Source organism: Amblyraja radiata, chromosome 8 (genome assembly GCF_010909765.2).
Source record: "Amblyraja radiata isolate CabotCenter1 chromosome 8, sAmbRad1.1.pri, whole genome shotgun sequence".
NCBI lineage: Eukaryota > Metazoa > Chordata > Chondrichthyes > Rajiformes > Rajidae > Amblyraja > Amblyraja radiata.
This window is the reverse complement of record NC_045963.1, coordinates 60,685,832-60,703,780: the sequence shown is the minus strand read 5'-3', so window position 1 is coordinate 60,703,780 and position 17,949 is coordinate 60,685,832. Positions and strand designations below refer to the sequence as shown.

The following is a 17,949-nucleotide window of genomic DNA, read 5'->3' as shown; positions in this document are numbered from 1 at the left end:
CGATGCCGGGTCAAACACCCCAGAAAGATTGACTCTAGGCTCTCCTTGCCCCCCACCGGTCCGCCTGACCAAAACTCTATGCTATTATTTTCGTTGACCAAAGTGCCATTAATGTTGAAGTGCGGAGAAAGAGAATAAAGAACAAACGCGCGCACTCGCTTCAGTAAGGTTTCACTCGTTGTAACTCGGGATGCTTCTGTTTCTGAGTCAAACGGAGCTATGCCTTTGGAGTTTCAGTTTTTGGACAGACCCCCTCTTTTTTTTTAAATATATAATGATCTTATTAGAAATGGAATGCGGTTACGTTAGACAAGAATGCATGGCGCTGGCAGCAATTGCTCAAACCAGATATTACATATACCACATCATGACATTATTTTTCCCCTCTTCTCTCCCCCCCCCCCCCCTCCTCCCCCTCCACAAAACCCATGTCGTAACACCTTACGAAAGCTGCATTTTTTTTGCTATTGCATGGGCTGTGGAATAGGTTGGTATTAAGCTGGGCTTTCCTGGATAGGATCGTCCCACTTTCGTACAGAGAGAGAGAGAGAACAGTCTTCGGAACAATTTAGAAACACCAGGATTCCCCTCCAGTCCAGCGACCCAAAGGCAGTCCAACAACCCAGCGCAGTTCCCACCGCGGCAGGATTTCCCTCTCAGCACAGGTTTGCATTCGGCTCTTTAACTCCAGACTTTACTGCAATCGGTTTTCTCCAAGGATTTCTCTCTTGTATGCTTTAATGCAAACTTTATTTCGCTTATTTTCCACGGGATACCGTTTCACTGTTCAGGTTTATATATATTTAGCACTTTATTTAAGTTTCAATTATGTGGTGGACGTCTCTTTAAATACTGCGTTTATGGAGTTGGAAAGTTTTGAATGCATCAGTACAATTGGTTTTCTTTAGGAATCTGGTTACAGTCGGGATTGCATTGCAAGCAGTAAAATAGTGAGTTGGCTCAGCTGCTTTGTCCTGTGTTACTTCAAAGTAGCCTGTGTATTTTATGGATTAAGACGAACGCTTGCGTTTATTCAACGGTCCGGACCGCGCAGTTTAATTGTCTATGTTTTCGGAACCATTGCAACCAAATCACTGTTGGGGAGCCATCCTGGGGATATTCTTGGGAGAGCATTTGTTAAAATGCAGCAAGCACGGAATCCAAGGGCTGCTCTATGACTGAGTGCGACGGACAGCACACAGACGTTGGGTGGGTTACCCTGACGGGGCAGCGAGATAACGGCATCAATTGAGCTTGTGTGTTTCACACAAATCACATCTATATTCATCTGTAGGTAATGAGTCGCGCACACTTCCAACCTCTCACAAAGGTATGACAAACACGCAGACACAGAAAACGCATACCCAATTGTATGCATGCATATATGAAAGCAGATATACACCTTTGCAATCATAGGCTGAAATAGACGAATATACAGGCACGGATAAATCAATTAGAAAGATTAGTGTCCGATTTAAAATCATTGCCCTTATTCACAAGATTATACGTTAATATTTTTCACGATATATCAATTTAACCACTTTTAACACCTTTCGGTGAAGAGTGATCTGGATTGTCTTAATATAATTGCTTCCAATCAAACTATTTATAGTGGAGGGAGAAATTTACACAAATCGATCTTAGATTCCGTGTGATGTCCTGGATGGGTCGAGAGTGCATTGTGTGCGTTGCAATTACACAGTAACGTGCGGCGCTTTGGGCAATTGATTGTATGCTGCATGCCAGAACGGGATTCTGTGGGCTCCCAGGACACCACACCGTTCCACCAATGCCTCATGTGCGCTCTTTGCTTTGAACGGTGTCCTGGTGTCTGGGACCGGCCGAGTCGCAGACCCACTGTCGGCCGCCAGGCGGAGCTCTGCCACCAGTTTGAACTTCGCCCCAGGCTCTGAAATCTCAAAGTGAATTTGCGAAGACGCACTTTTTAAAGTTCGAAGTTTTTAAAACACATCGTCTAAAATAGTTAGAGTGCGTCGCCGACTTTCACAGGGAAAAGCGGAATTGCGTTTGGTTTGTTATCTTTATTGCTTAGAATGTTTTGAGGAAATAGTTCACGGGAAAAGTATTCAGGCAGCGAAAAGTTAGGGTTTGGAACAGTGAGATCTGAAGTGAAGTCCTGGACTGCAGGGAGAGGGCGGGGGACTGGGGCATCTAGGGTCGACTAACCGAATGGGAATCCTTCGATGCTGTTGCCACTCCATGATTCCGTAAAAGGGCAATGATGGCTACAAGCAGTTGAATATCTAGGTGCAGCCCGAGACTCGGATTTAGGCATTATGTATTTTGTTCCTATACACTCAACCTTATAAAATAGTCGAACGTTTACACCGGATATGAACCGGTCCAATTAAATTATTGTGTAGGAAGGAAATGCGGATGCTGATTTATGCCGAGGGCAGACACAACAGCTATTCCTTTTCTCCAGAGATGCTGCTTGACCCGTTGAGTTACTCCAGCATTGTCTGTCTATCCGCATTTAAATTCTTACTTACTGCTGCTTTGCAGGGTCGTTAGACGCAACAACACAACACAACAAGAAATATAACAAAGAAACCACCGTGGTGCAAAGTCCGTAGTGGTTCGGTGGTGCTAGAGTTGTGGTTAAGATTGGATTGGGTGGTTCAAGAGCCTGACGATTGATGGGAAGAAGCTGTTCTTGAAGCCGGAGTTATTACACCTCAAGCTCCTGTGTCTTTCTTCATGATGGTAGCAGCGGCCACGGTGGAGTGGGTATAGGATGATATTTAGCTGCCTTCCTGAGGCAGCGTTACCTGTAGATCTCTTCGAATTGCCGTTATATATGTCAACCCCCCCCCCCCCCCCCCCCCATCACCTCTCGGTTGAAACAAAATCTTTCTCAGATCCCACCTACATTTCCCCTGCCCCCACACCACCCTCACCTTACACGTATGCCCTCTTGGATAGGTGGACAAAACAACTCAATTTCTTCATAGCTCAGAATGTCGAAGGGTCCCGACCCGAAACGCATCATGTCCATTCCCTCACCATATGCTGTTGACCCGCTAAGCACTTTGTCTTATTTTTGCTCAGGATTCCAGCATCTGCAGTCCCTTGTGTCCTCGTGGCTTTGCTGAGTTAGCAACTACTTTATATCATTCTCTTGAGCCCCACCATGTTGTAGTCAAGACAATGATTAAATGGTTTCAGTGAGAATTGGGGAGGTGGAGAGGAAAGGGTGAAGGGCGGGTGAGGGGAGGGGGACATATCTAATATGAAACGCTCAGAAGCTATTCGAGCGATTTCCACGTTAGGGCAGGTCCGTCCCTGTAAACAGTTCGCGTCGGAAATGTGAGTTCCCACGGGGCAGAATATGCCTGTAGGGCTGGGCTGTTTGGTAGAGCTGGGGTAACTGCATATTTCTGGTTGATTGGCTATTGCTGTCAGCCGGAGCAGCAAGTAAATGGAAATAGCCATAAAAAGCTGGAGCAACTCAGCGGAACAGGCAACATCTCTGGAGAGAAGGAATGGGCTCCAGAGTTGCTGCCTGTCCCGCTGAGTTACTCCAGCTTTTTGTGTCTATCTTCGGTTTAAACCAGCATCTGCAGTTCCTTCTTACACAACAAATAACTGGGGCTGGTTTGATATCCCTCGGCGTTGCACTCATTTGGCCGGGATCAGAGGCTCGGTCCGTTATCTGCAGCGATCATTTCGTCTGCCCCTTGTAGAAATGAATCAAACTCAAGGCGAGCATTGCGGACCTGGGTGGTTGATTTGTGTAAGAGAGGGATCTCAACACTGATTGATTCGCCCGCCTCGGCTTCTGAGAGACGGGGCGGAAATGTGAGCAGCTGGTAAACCAGCTGAAATCGACAGAGACTGAAACATGAGGAGCGTGCCGTCCCCGAGGGGTCTCCCCTGTGACCTGCCGGAAGCGGCAATGTCAGAAGGATAATGTCGTGCAGACACCAGACGGGGGTTGGGGAGACGGGGTCGGTATGAGTGATCCCTGGTGATCTGGACTGACACCGTCTAACCGGTTGTGCCAAGAACTATTTATTTCCATGACAGCTTGTGTCTGGTTAACACGCACGTGCAATTCCCTCCACGCCGGACCGCAGGCGGGAGTGTAAATCGCACATTCTTGCAAAAGAAACTGCAGATCAGAAGGCTCCCCAAACATTCTTGGAAATATACCCCCCTCACCCTTTGCTCACCAGCCTCCAACCCCTGGGGGAAAAAACGATTTTGCTCCGCGCGGATTTTCACGGTTCGCCCGCCCTCTAACAGTCTCACCGAGCAGATGAGGCGGCGGGGTGACTCCAACACAAAAGACGGAGGAACTTTGCTGTTTATGGGGCATTTTAGGGCTCAACTAGTGAGTATCCTCACAGAAACCCAGGCGAGGTTTTTAATAGAAGGTACACAAAAATGCTGGAGAAACTCAGCGGGTGCAACAGCATCTATGGAGCGAAGGAGCTAGGCAACGTTTCGGCCCGAAACGTTGCCTATCTCTTTCGCTCCATAGATGCTGCTGCACCCGCTGAGTTTCTCCAGCATTTTTGTGTACCTTCGATTTTCCAGCATCTGCAGTTCCTTCTTAAACACGAGGGTTGTAATGTATGACAATCTGCCCTGGCTAAAGATCTGAACGATTGCTTTTATTCCTAGATGAATGATGTTCAACTTCCAACGTCTTCAATTGTACAGAGATTAAATGTGTTCCAAACCTAGCGCCTGTCCACATGAGGATTTTTGAACTCAGACCCCTTCTTGGTGTACACATATATTATCAGCAAACTATGACAGGTGACCCATGATGAAGTCTGATTTTTTTTCTTGTTTCTATTCAAAAACGTAAAACACTGGGGATTCCACTGCCACCGAAGGAGTTTCCCCCTTTACACCTGTTTTCTCCTAAAGTGTCCAAGTCCACGCAACCTACCGTCCCTCCCCGCCACTCATGTCTCTCAGATTGTGAACCGGTGACCTCTCGTTGCGTAGTCCCCGCGAACAGGAGGTGCAAAAAACACGGCAGGGTCGCTGACACTTTCTCACCTGGATGTCGGTCTTTATTTAAACTGGCGCCCTGCCTCTTTCTTGATACCTGCCTCCCGTTTACACGCGCACTTGAAATCTTACTTACATGGACCACATTGTGGTTGAAAGTCATTGAAAGTTTCCGTGTGTGTTACAATCAAACGAGCTTGGGCTTCACATTATGACAGCATTACCTCGGAATGCCTACCCCGCACTGTTATTTGTTTAAAGGGCTTATGGCTGGTGACTGACTTTTTCCTCCCTGCCTCCTCAGTAGCTGCTTTTGGCTCACTCAATGGAAGTTTCTGGAAAGCTTTATTTGTTTAAAGTAGAAATACAGCATGGAAACAGGCTCTTCCGCCCACCGAGTCCACTGATCACTAGTTCTACGTTAGACCACTTTCCGTTACCGCACTCCCCACAAACTAGAGCCAATTTGCTAAGGTCGGTTAACCTACAAATCCGCACGTCTTTGGGATGTGGGGGGGGGGGGGGGGGGGGGGGTACTGGAGCACCCAGTGTAAACTCGCCCAGTCACAGGGATAGCATGCAAATTCCACGCAGTCAGCACCCGAGGTCAGGGTCAAACATGGGTCTCTGGTGCAGTGAGGCAGCGCCTCTACCAGTGCCGCTCTGTAGCGGGTTCCTGTCCCACCACGTGAGCAGATTCCCCAGGCCGAACGGAGCCGAGGACAAGCTGTGGGGTTAGGTGGGACGTAACCCTCCTTGAATGTCTATTTGAATAAAAGGAACAGGAGAGTTCTGGCGGCCCGGGACGAGTGATCAATTGGTGACCCCCCCCCCCCCTCCCTCCCTTTATTGGCACACTGTTGCTTATGGGAGCTTGCTGTGCTCGCATTGTCTGACACCCTGCATTACAACAGCGACTATGTTTCCACTAGTGGGAGAGTCTGGGACCAGAAGTCATAGCCTCAGAATTAAAGGACGTTCCTTTAGGAAGATGAGGAGGAATGTCTTTAGTCAGAGGGTGATGAATCTGTGGAATTTGTGGCCAAGTCAATGGATATTTTTAAGGCAGAGATAAATAGATGTTGATTAGTACGGGTGTCAGGGGGTATTGGGGAGAAGGCAGGAGAATGGGGTTAAGAGGGTAAGGTGGATCAGCCAGCATCGAATGGCAGAGTAGACTTGATGGGCCGCATGGCTAATTCTGCTCTCATCACTTCTAAACGTACGACTGCCCTCCAGATGGAATTAATAGGCTGTGGCGCACTCTGCCCAATGAAAATTGCGATATAAACACTGCAGTTATTTGCTTTGCTGATTATTAATCAGCAGGTAATCTGTACATCCAGAAATGTCTAATTCACATAGCTGCCAATTCCCTCGGCAGCTATGTGAACTGTAATTGGCCCCATCGGTCAAAGTCAGAATGAGGAGGGTGAAGAATCAGGTGCAATTCATGTTCTTGACCAGAGTTCCGTCGCTTGACTATAAATCTCATGTGTCTGTGCTCTTGCATGTGTGTTGACATGAGATTGTGTGTGAGAGCGTTGGTGTGTGTGGTGTAAGTTTGTGTCCTGCTGCTTGTATGCGTGTGTATGGATGGGGGCGTAAAATATATGTACACATGTGAGTGTACGTGTGCTGGGGTATGTGTGTTTTTGCAGGAGTGCGTATGTATGTGTGAATGTGCGTGGTTATGTAGGTGTGCATACGTATTTGTATGTTTACACGTATGTGTGGATGTGTACGTGAATGAATGAATATTGGTGCGTATTTGCATCAGCGTGCATACTTTGCATTGCGTGTTTGTGCATGTTAGTATGGTACAGGTCTATCTGGTTGAAAGAACAAACCGACAGAAAATTAACAGCTGAGCCACGGATGACAACTGAGAGAGGGAAAAGTGGGAGTACTAGGCTGGTGTGTGTGTGTGTGTGTGTGTGTGTGTGTGTGTGTGTGCGTGTGTGTGTGCGTGCGTGTGTGCGTGCGTGTGTGCGTGCGTGCGTGTGTCTTTGTGTGTGTGCGTGTGTGCGTGTGCGTGCGTGTGTGTGTCTTTGTGTGTGTGCGTGCGTGTGTCTTTGTGTGTGTGTGCGTGCGTGCGTGTGTGTGTGTGCGTGCGTGTGTCTTTGTGTGTGTGCGTGTGTGAGTGTGTGCGTGCGTGTTTGTGCGTGCGTGTGTGTGTCTTTGTGTGCGTGTGCGTGTGTGTGCGTGCGTGTTGTGCGTGCGTGTGTGTGTCTTTGTGTGCGTGCGTGTGCGTGTGTGAGTGTGTGTGAGTGTGTGTGCGTGTGCGTGTGTGTCTTTGTGTGTGTGTGCGTGTGTGCGTGCGTGAGTGTGTGCGTGCGTGAGTGTGTGCGTGCGTGTGTCTTTGTGTGTGTGCGTGTGCGTGTGTGTGAGTGTGTGTGAGTGTGTGTGTCTTTGTGCGTGTGTGTGTGTGTGTGCGCGCGCGCGCGTATGAGCATGGAAGGGGCGTGAATGCTGCTAATGTTAAGGCTTCAGAAGAAAGGAATTTCCAATTCCAAAGAGTTTTGTTTAAGAAGGAACTGCAGGTGCTGGAAAATCGAAGGTAGACAAAATTGCTGGAGAAACTCAGCGGGTGCAGCAGCATATGTGGAGCGAAGGAAATAGGCGACGTTTCGGGTATGGAAGACTGAAGAAGGGTCTCGACCTGAAACGTCGCCTATTTCCTTCGCTCCATAGATGCTGCCTCACCCGCTGAGTTTCTCCAGCATTTTTGTCCAATTCCAAAGAGAGTCTTACAGTATTAGTGTACGTGTGCTTGATAGTGTAGGTTTGTACGTGAAAATATGTTGAGTTTATCAATGTGTGCGCGTATGTGCGTTTGTGTGTGGTGAGTATAATGTGCAGGAGGAAGAGAAGATGCTTTGCTCAAACTTGGCAGCGTCTTGAATTCAGTTGGTTTGTTGTCTGATGGATTGCAGCCATTTAAACTGTGAAATGAGTCATTGTACTGCATGTGCTATCCAATACAACAGAGGACAGTGAAAGGAATACAGTTTTTAACCTTATTTGGAGTGTATCAACAACAGGCTTCGACGGTCAGTTTGCCACTGGTAAACGTATTAAATTTTACGGATGACCTTGGGCACATTATTCCAATACTTTTTGTAAGTGATAAGCCAGAGCCACAAGCTATTTACAGTTAACACGGCACAATCTCTGAAACCTTAGCTTAATCTCCACAATTTTTCAGAGTGACGGATAAGGAGTTTATACATGCCTGAAACTATGCGCATACTTGTGTGATATATGTGTCGGTATGATAAGGTCGGTATGATTGTAGAGATGCATGTACATTAACTGGAGTATCTTTTATGGAAGCAGTGCATGAATATATGGTGTCTGTACATATTTAGACATGTATGAATGTGGTGTTTTATGACTGCAACGAATGTGTATAGAATCAATAAAGGAATCAAATCAAATCAAATCAAATGTGCGCTGCCAGTGTTACTAAATGTGTGTTTGATGGCATGGGTTCGTATGTGAGAATATGTGGAGTATATCAGTGTGTCCCGTGTGCATGCAAGTGTGCGTGTGTGTGCGCGCGCGCGTGTGTGACCATAGTAGGGGTGGGAATGTTGCTAATGTTAATCTTCAAAAGGAAGATTGCATTTTCCAATTTCTGTCAAAAGATGGCAAGCAGGCGAAGAAAAATAAATCCTTTGGAGCCTCCCCTCTTACCTTTCAGTGCAAACATATGACTCCACTCTGACTGTTCCCAGGTGAGCTAAAAGTTGGACTGTGTTCTGCCTAAACGTCCAATCAGGCAGAATTCTTTCCAGTTGGTCGAAAAGAATCCAACAGCAATTTAAACAGTGTTATTTATGGGTTACACCAGTCTGATGTTGCATAAGATGTTTCGGAAGCTCTATATCATACAGGCTCTCTTAAGAAGTTCTCGAATATACAGCATGGACTCACCAGCACAGGAAAATAAATTTCCTCGCATCCCAAAGTTAAGCGAGCCCCCCTCCTGCACGTCTTATTCCCTGGGTTCCCCAGATCACTACCTCAATTGGGGGTCTCGTGCAATCTTCCTCCCCATTAATGTCAACAAGTTCACTTTCTTTCTCTACAACACTCTTTGTTGGACTCAGAATGATAACCCCCCCCCCCCCCCCCCCTCAACGTACTCGACAATAACGAATAAAGGAAGCTGTAAATTTCTGCAGTGTCGCAAACAATCTTGGTGTCCCAACACGCTGTATAGCCGAACATGCGGTCACTGTTACAATGTGGGAAACAAAGTTGTTAGTTTATACACCACAGGCTCCTGCTGGGCATCAAGAACTTTAATTGTAACTCTCCAATCCCCATCCATAGCGTTGCTCCATCTGTCTCGGTCTGTTCCTCCATGACTTTCCCCTGACAATGTTACCTTCTCCCCTTGTTCCCTGCAACACTGTGGGGAATAAAGTCCGGAAGTGTTCCCACTGGGCTCCAGTCAGTGAGTGCATGAGTGTCGCAACGCGAATTGTTTATCAATGTGCGGTTGGACATGCCTGGGGATTCCTGGACACGAATCAAACGTGGTCTTCTCTTCTGTTGTCACTGGCCACCACATCCCAAATTCCAATGGGAAACGTTCTCCTAGACTTGATTTTAGGAGCTCCTGTTCCAACCATTCCAGTCAGTCGAATAGCCTCACAACATTTCAACACGAAGCTAAAAATGAACTTCTTTATGTTCTAATGACTTTTCCCAATTGGCTTGCAACCACGCCAAGGAGAATGTTTCTGGATTCTTGGCGACTTGGGCACAAACCAAGAGAGCTGGCAACCCGCAGTTCACATGTAGGTGCCAACTGGGCTACTCTGATACTCCTCACGCTTATGATATGGGTAGGGCGGCAAGTTTGTCGACAAAGCCCTCTGGCACAGAAAGACAATGACAATCCAGCTAACCTATTTTGGTAGCACTGCCTGTGAGAGGATTGTTGTCCCGAATGATTGAGCGAAGTCTTCTTCAAACGGAGCGCAAGATCCTTTACATCCACCCGAGAAGGCAGGGTATTCTTGGGTTAAAGGTATACCAAAAGGTTGGCGCTTTTGACGGTGCGGGGCTCCCTCTGTAACGTGTTGGAACAACGGCCTAAAGTCTCTTGTGTCTCCTGTGAAATGAGGAGGTGACTACCTTCCCCATTATGTTTACACCGTTCCTTTTACATCAGTCCCCGGGGGGTGTTTGAGTGAGTGAGTCTGCTGAGGCTGAAGTTCTATAATCACAGATATTTAATAGCAGAGCGTATGAGAGCGAAAGGCAGCGGGAACTAGGCATGCGCCCAAACCTCTAGGGGATCTAATGCTGAGTCCTTTGGCAATTCGTTTACAGAAACGGACCTGGATAAAACTCGGCACTTTGATCGCGATACTCGGTCTGCACTGTTTTGGGGCTTTAAGTAATCTGAATAGTTTATTGCTCAGTCGAACTCTTCTTTACTTCGGTGTTTAAAATAAAGAATCTTCAGCAGGTCAGGGAGAATCAGCGATGGAAAAAACATTGCCAACGTTTCAGGTCGATGGCATCCCCATGGCGGTATCTGGTGTTTAAATTTGTAATGGTTACTTACTGCTATGAAACTAACATGTGGGTGGCTGTTCAACTGGGTCTGCCTGGTACCTGTGAATAATTATATTCCTGTTTGTTTTGCGAATGTGTGTGTGTGTACTTGTTTATGCATGTGTATCTGTGCCTGTGTAAGTATGTGCCTGTATCTATATAGATCATATCTGTGAGTGGGCGCATATACACGTGTGTGGTATTATGCATATGTATCGGTATGAGAACATGAGGATATGGGGTTGCATACAGGTATGAACGTTTACATTTGTGTGCGGTTATAAAGTGCATACGTGTGGTTAGTGTGTGTTTGCATAGTGTTTATGTGTCTCTAAATGTGTACATAGTCCTACAGTCATTGGGTGATACAAGGTGGAAACAGGCCCTTCGGCCCATCTAGCCCATACCGGCCGACATGTCCCAACTGCACTAGTCCCACCTGCCCGGATTTGGTCCATATCCCTCCATACTTGTCCTATCCATGTACCTGTCTAACTGCGTCTTAAATGTTGGGATAGTCCCTGCCTCAACTACCTCCTCTGGCAGTCTGTTTCATACACCCCCCACCATGTGTGTGACGAAGTTACCCCTCAGATTCCTATTAAGTATTTTCCCCTTCACCTTAAACCTATGTCCTCTGGTCCTCAATCCACCTGCACTGGACAAAATACAACCCGATCTATTCCTCATGATTTTATACACCTCAATAAGATCACCCCTCATTCTCCTGGCCCTAAGGAATAGAGTCCTAGCCTATTCAACCTCTCCCTATAGGTCAGACCCTCCATCCCTGGTGACATCCTTGTAAATCTTCTCTGTACCCTTTCCAGTTTTGACAACGATATAGGCATGTGTTTGTGTATGTGGACGTATATACATGTGTGTATGTGTATGTGTGAGTGTATCCGATTGCGTGTAAATGTATGTTGCGTATTGTATGTGTTTGTTTTGTATGGTATATATATGTTATGTGTGTGTTTATTAATTATGTCTATGTTTTCTATTATGGGTGCGTTCTGTATCGTGTAAGTATGTGTTCTACATTGTATATGTGCGTGAGTGAGTGAGAGTGAGAAGCCTCCACGGGCTGGGTTGCCACTCCTGGGGCAGTTCCTTGACCAGGTTTTCTGTGCGCTGATGAGATGCATCTTCTCTTTCCAGATACATTCATGATCCTGTGAGTGCATCGAGCGAAGATGAAGAGCAGGCTTAGCCTAGCGATTGTTGCTGTCCTCGCAGCTCTATTTGCCGCCTCGGTAGAAGCTCAAGGTAATGTCTCTTCCACACCCCTTCACTCCCGACGGGGGTGGCACAAGGGCTGAGACTGTTGGCAAGTCCATGCCCTTGGCCAATCCATCCCGTGTTATAACTAACGATTTTAGCGCCATCTGACACCGCAAAATACTCTGCAGGAGCGACAGCAAATGAAAAAAACCCTCAAACGTAACTTTTCATTCCATAGGTACAAGGAACGCGTGTTTTAATAACGGAATCATTTCATTGCATTGCTTAATCTTCTGTTATTGGATGCGATTTGATGGCGATAATAATTATTCCTAAAAGGATACGTAAACCCTGGAATAACAACAGCGATCCATTCGTCGATACCATCTCGTCAATTAATACGGTGTCATTTGGTTCGTCAGCACAGAGCTTTGAGAAGGTGGAATATTCATCTCAATCGTTCAGCGGCTGGCTCAGAATTATATTCAAGTGATGTTTTTTTAATTGCACTATTTTCTTTCCATCTACCATGCAGATTCTATAGGACCAGGCAGCATTCTGGCTGCCCCGTGTTTAAACTGAGGAGAATGATATTTGTGCCTTTGCAATGTTTCCAGAAACAAAGTGTAAATAGAGCAGGGGTGGTGGTGGTGGGGGGGGGGGGGGGGGGGGGGGGGGGGGGGGGGGGGGAGAGATTTGCACAGCTGCCCATAGACATAAATAATGTTAAATAACATTGGAATATATGGATAACATACTCTCGACCCGAAACGTCACCCATTCTTTTTATCCGGAGATGCTGCCTGTCCCGCTGAGTTACTCTAGCTTTTTGTGTGTATCTTTGGATAACATAAGTCCTGATTCCAACCACTTTCACAAAATGTGTGGGATTCAGCACTGCGTTAAATAAAGACAGATAATTAAAGAAGTATTCGATGGGTCAGACAGCATATGTGGAAAAAGAAACTGAGTTGATATTTCAGGTAAACGACCCTTTAGTTATCTAGTCCTTTGACACATTCGGTGATTAAAAAAAAAATTGCAAACGAAATTAAAACGATTTTCAAACCAAATCCGACAGCTGGTTCGGTTTTGCAGATATGAAGCGCAGATTGTTGGCGAGTCTGAGATTCGTTGAATTGAAGAGCAGACGGCCGACTGGGTAAATCTCAACTTGGTGACAAAACAAACGGATCAACTCGAACGTTTTGTTCTCCGTAAACTGGACTGTCCCTGTCCCGAAAGTGCACTATCTATTTCCCTTACAATGTGCGCCCCCTACCCGGTCTTCTCCACTCACGAAAACAAACCCAGCCTATCCAGTCTCTCCTCAACGCCTGACCCTGGGCAACGTCCCGACGAACCTCGTCTCCAAACTATCCTCGTTTGTTAATGCAACTAGCCCGTGGTTTTAGTGGTTCCTATATAACGGGAAGGGTTTGATAAAAAAAGAAAGGAAAACCGTACAAATAATTGGTTAATAGGATTACCCCGTACGATTTTCATTGCATATAAACTATTAAATCTTTCAGATTTAATAGTTTATATGCAATGACAATCGTTTAAATAACGAACACCTTGTACAAACGGCAGGAGAGTGGAAATACCCGAAGGGCCTCTGAAAGAGAGTAGAAATACCTCGGAGAATGAACTTTCTGGATTATCTCTGAGAGTAGCCATGACTTTCCGGGTGAATTGTCTGTTTCTTTAACGTAAGAAAATATGAAATTTATATAAATAAATGTCATAGGATCTTACAGCATACAAGTAATGGGCCTGCCAGCTCTTCAAGCGATTCCTTTCAAATTTTCCATTATATGTATCCCAATTCTCTTTTGAAATCTCCCCTCAAACAGGATAGGCAAGATCGCAAAGTCTTGCCAATTGTTTTCAATCTGCGTCCTCTACTTACAGACCTTGCCGCAAGTGAGAAGACAGTCTCATTATTTACCCTTTTACACCCCCAAATGAAGGAGAGAATAACGCAAATAAATAAACGCACAAATAATCCTCTCGAGTCAGAGGTAATGGCATTAAATTCCCCACGAGTGCCAGAGGGAAAGCAGCAAGATTTGGATTATACTGTACTCCTTTTCACAATATTTGGACAATGTTTGAAGAGTGCTGTAAAGGCACTGACTGTGAACAGGGACTGCAGATTCGTGTCGTATTTTATGGAACAGGCTTTCATTTTCAGTAAGAGAGAAGCCACAGAATAGGATTATTATTTCAATTCTTGCAAGGTGCGACGTTCACTGGCTGTGTATAGCTATTGTGCGATATGATTCGCCTTGCAATGCAATGAAAGCCGTGTCTAGATCCAAACCTTTTTCAACAGTGCACCTTCCGGACTTGTGAAGACTCCTGCGCCTCGGGCTCGCACTCCCCTTCGTGGCATCGCGACCACGCGTATGAGAGAATGAAACCACAGTTGACCTGCAGGCTGAATGGGTTCCCTTTCAATAAAAGTGTCTGAGTTGTGGAAAGGTGGGATGGGGAGGTGGGGGCCGAATCTTAAAATAATACATTCCATTGCAACACATTATACATAAAATATAAATGCACAAGTGACAGCCTGCACACAACACAGATCGATCATGCCAGAATTGGCTGCCAACTTCAATTTAAAAACGGAACTTGGCTCTGCGTTAGTGTGAAAATCGTACGAATTCGACAAACCTTTGCCCGGATAAACCGCGGCAGAACATTCTGAACTTTCACTGCGAGGAGCAATGAACAAGCTCAATGTGAATGTACCAATGTGTTAAGAGTGATCGCATTGAGTGGACGGCAGAGGAACCTTCATCTCTTTCCTCCAATTTATGCGGTGGCAAAAAATACCACAAAGTGTTCCAGTAATTCAACAGGTCAGACAGCATCTCGGAACCTCGCCGATCGATGTCCTCCAGAGATGCTGCCTGATCCGCTGAGTTATTCCAGCACTTTGTGGGGTTTTAAACCAGCATCTCCACATCCTTGCGTCTGCATATCAATTCAATTTATATATAGTTGTCTGCAGTGGAAAATCCGTATTTGGGGTAATTCGTTAAACAGCAAAAGATCCACGGATCTTCAGATGGCTACAGGCTGGTCGAGTTGCCCCAATTTTAGGGTTTTTTAACTTTTCCGCATCATGGTTTGTGTGTGTGTGTGTGTGTGTGTGGTCAGAGGATGCTGACCGCTCCATAAGGTTGTCACCAGCTCCAAACTGTCGTCGGATTTTCCATCGCTGTGGGGACACAGACTCATTCCCACCGCTCCATCGCCGGGAATTTCGAGTGGAGTTCGGCAGGATTGACACTGGCCTGTGGGAGGACAGCCAACTCTCCCTCACCACCCTTCAGGGTGGGCACATGGACAAGAGTCGGTGAAAGTTTGGATGCACTAACTGACTCTGCTCCCTCTGCGACTCATTTTCCCCAATTTAATACACAAACCCAGGTTGGTAATAATCCTTTTATTTCCACCTAACGATATTTAACTAAACCAAAAAAAAAATTGCTAATTAAAAATAAAGTGAACATTTGTTCAATGTGTATGACTTTGCATTAAATTTGTCCTGATCTTGGAAACAAGAAGAATATTTTACAATGGTATTCTGCTTTCCTCAGTTCCGGACACTAACACAAGAATAAATTTGCAAGTGACATTTCCATAACCTCAGATTATACTCCAACGTGTGCATGAGGTTATAACAAGTATTGCGATGAGACTTCCAGATTTAGCACAAGCGTTGGCATGTTTAATGCACCTTGCGTTTTCAGGTTGCATGTATACAGAAGGAAACAATCCACCTCAATTAATTATTAAGCTTCATTTCTTTTGCAGTTTAAAGTAGATTCAAGAATTAAAAAATAACATTAGTCAGACGGAACTAAACTGATGCACGTCCTCCTGAGCTAATCGATCCAGTCAGGTGAAGCACATTTGAAAAGGGACAGCCACATCCTGCATGCGCACAATGAAAGAATTGGAATATCATTATAAAATATGTGAATAAAGTCTTTTGTGTTTAAGCTTTCGTTGTGTGAGGGTGAAACTCGGGTTGCTCCAACTCAGTTTCGATCTGCATGAACATGTGAGACACTAATTACTGTGACCGATCTCTAATCAAAGTATATATATATATATATATATTACCATTTGTGTCAGAACGTTTTATTTCTGTACAGTTTGTTACAGTGCTCCTGTATGTAAAAGGCTTCCTGTATTTTGCGAGTGATTCGGAGGGACGTGGGTGGAAAACTGCAGGATACTGTGGGCAAGTCTAATCGAAGCTGTCTGACGAGAAATCGAGCCGTTACACCACAACCCGCCATAGAAATAGACGATTCGGCTCATAAGACCATAAGGCGTAGGAACGGAATTAAGCCATTCGGCCCAAAGAGTCTGCTCTGCAATGGTTGATCTGTTTTCTCCCCTCAACCCCATTCTCCTGCCTTCTCACTGTGACCTTTGGCACATTTACTAATCAAAAACTTATCAATCTCCGCATTAAAAAAACCCCAAATTATATGGCCTCCACAATGAAGACCACAGATTCACCACCCTCTGGCTAAAGACATTCCTAATTTTCATTCTAAAGCCCACCATCAAACATTAATTATACATCAACCGCATTTTATTCTCCCCACATACTCATCAATCTCCCCCATTCACATACACAGTAGACGTAATACACAACAACCAAATTGTTTCCTGCTGGGAGTAACATTGGTCGGATTAAAAACAGAGAATAAGAAGAGTTCTAGCCACCATATGACTTCTACGTGTAATACGCTCATCTACAATAAATAGCTTTGAAATCCTCATGGGTTTCCGGTCTCCAAAAATTGAATTTTCCCAACCGCCCCCTAATTTCAAAGTAAGTACGAATTTCATTGTTCTATCTCGGACATATGACAATATGACACTTGACTTGACCCTCTCTTGAAAATCACCCGGTCCACCTTGCATGGGGCAAATAATTTCCTTTCATCCACATTATAAAACCAATTGACACCCAGAAACTACCCGTGTGCCGGCTTGTTTCGTGTTTTTCCCCTCAAGAATCCAGCATCAACAGTCTATTGTGTCTCTTGGGTTAAGCCAACGTAGGATCAGGTACACGTGAAATACAGGTGGATTCTGGTTATTATACAGAAGCACAACTGCTAGTAACACTTCCGTTTATCTGTGAAGGTCCCGTGAACGTCTTGCATTGTCTCTGCCTGTGGAATTTGATAATAAGCTTGCCTGTTAAGATGTAGTGACTGTTACATCAACTCCAGCTGGGGTCCTTCGTAAACACCAGTGCGTGTTTTGAAGATCGCCAGTTGTGACCTGGTGTACAGATTAACAAAATCATTATCGTGATTTATTTCAATACAGAAGCTATCGCAAATTATCAGATGATCACATGGCCCTGTCCGGATCTTTAAGTAGCGTTTGTCAGGTCTCACCGGCGCTTGAGGTCAATTTCCATTGATTGGTTCACCAATCATTACATTTTTGTTCATTTAATGGGTTAAATCTTGTATTTCTTTTTCGTCTGATCTTACAAAAAAAAACAGTTTCATCGTTTCCGCGTGAAGCCAGGCATAAAGCGTGACAATGCATTATATATAATCTGCGGATCACCGCTGATTGAACTATTGTAGCGAGTTCCATCGAAGCTAAAACAAGTTTTATGAGTCCTTGATTATTTTTAAGTCAATTATTTTTCTCCAAAATTTTTGACCCTTCCAGCAGCTCTGACCGGTTTATATTGCAAGTTCCCTCCCCAACCCTCCCACCCCGAATTGACACGGCGACGTGTAACTTTCAGCGTGAGTCTTGTTTTTATGGGCAGTAATTTGACCAGCTTTGTATTGAGTAGAATCAGCATGCAATAATCAGAACTTGAGTTCACTGTGAGATGTTTGCCCATTTGAACACTATCTGTTTACCCGTTGTACTCGTATCTGATTTGTTGTTCATCGTGTTTGATCTTTTGTTTTGTTTTCCGCTGTACACTGCCCTTGCGGCAGAACGCCCGATGTTTGTGTTGGCCATGTGCTCTTATTACTTGTCATTATTTTTCTGTGTTCCCGTCAGCTTCTGACACGTGTTTTATAGTTGTCCTTACTTGCCAACAATAGACATCAAAGCTCGAAATGCCTATTGTTGAAAGCAAATTTA

General features: G+C 45.3%; 1 protein-coding gene across 3 annotated transcripts in view; it reads left to right on the top strand.

Moving 5' to 3' along the window:
• Nucleotides 1-420: 420 nt before the first annotated feature.
• Nucleotides 421-17,949, top strand: part of col12a1 (collagen type XII alpha 1 chain) — a 235,328-nt gene continuing 217,799 nt past the window's right edge. For 2 of the 3 annotated variants that reach the window (XM_033026046.1, XM_033026047.1), the window contains exons 1-2: nt 421-665; nt 11,728-11,835. In XM_033026046.1, the coding sequence (XP_032881937.1) occupies nt 11,763-11,835 (73 nt within the window). In that variant the 5' untranslated portion in view covers nt 421-665; nt 11,728-11,762. The remainder of the gene's footprint in view (nt 666-11,727; nt 11,836-17,949) is intronic. The other variant, XM_033026048.1, reaches the window with a different exon arrangement.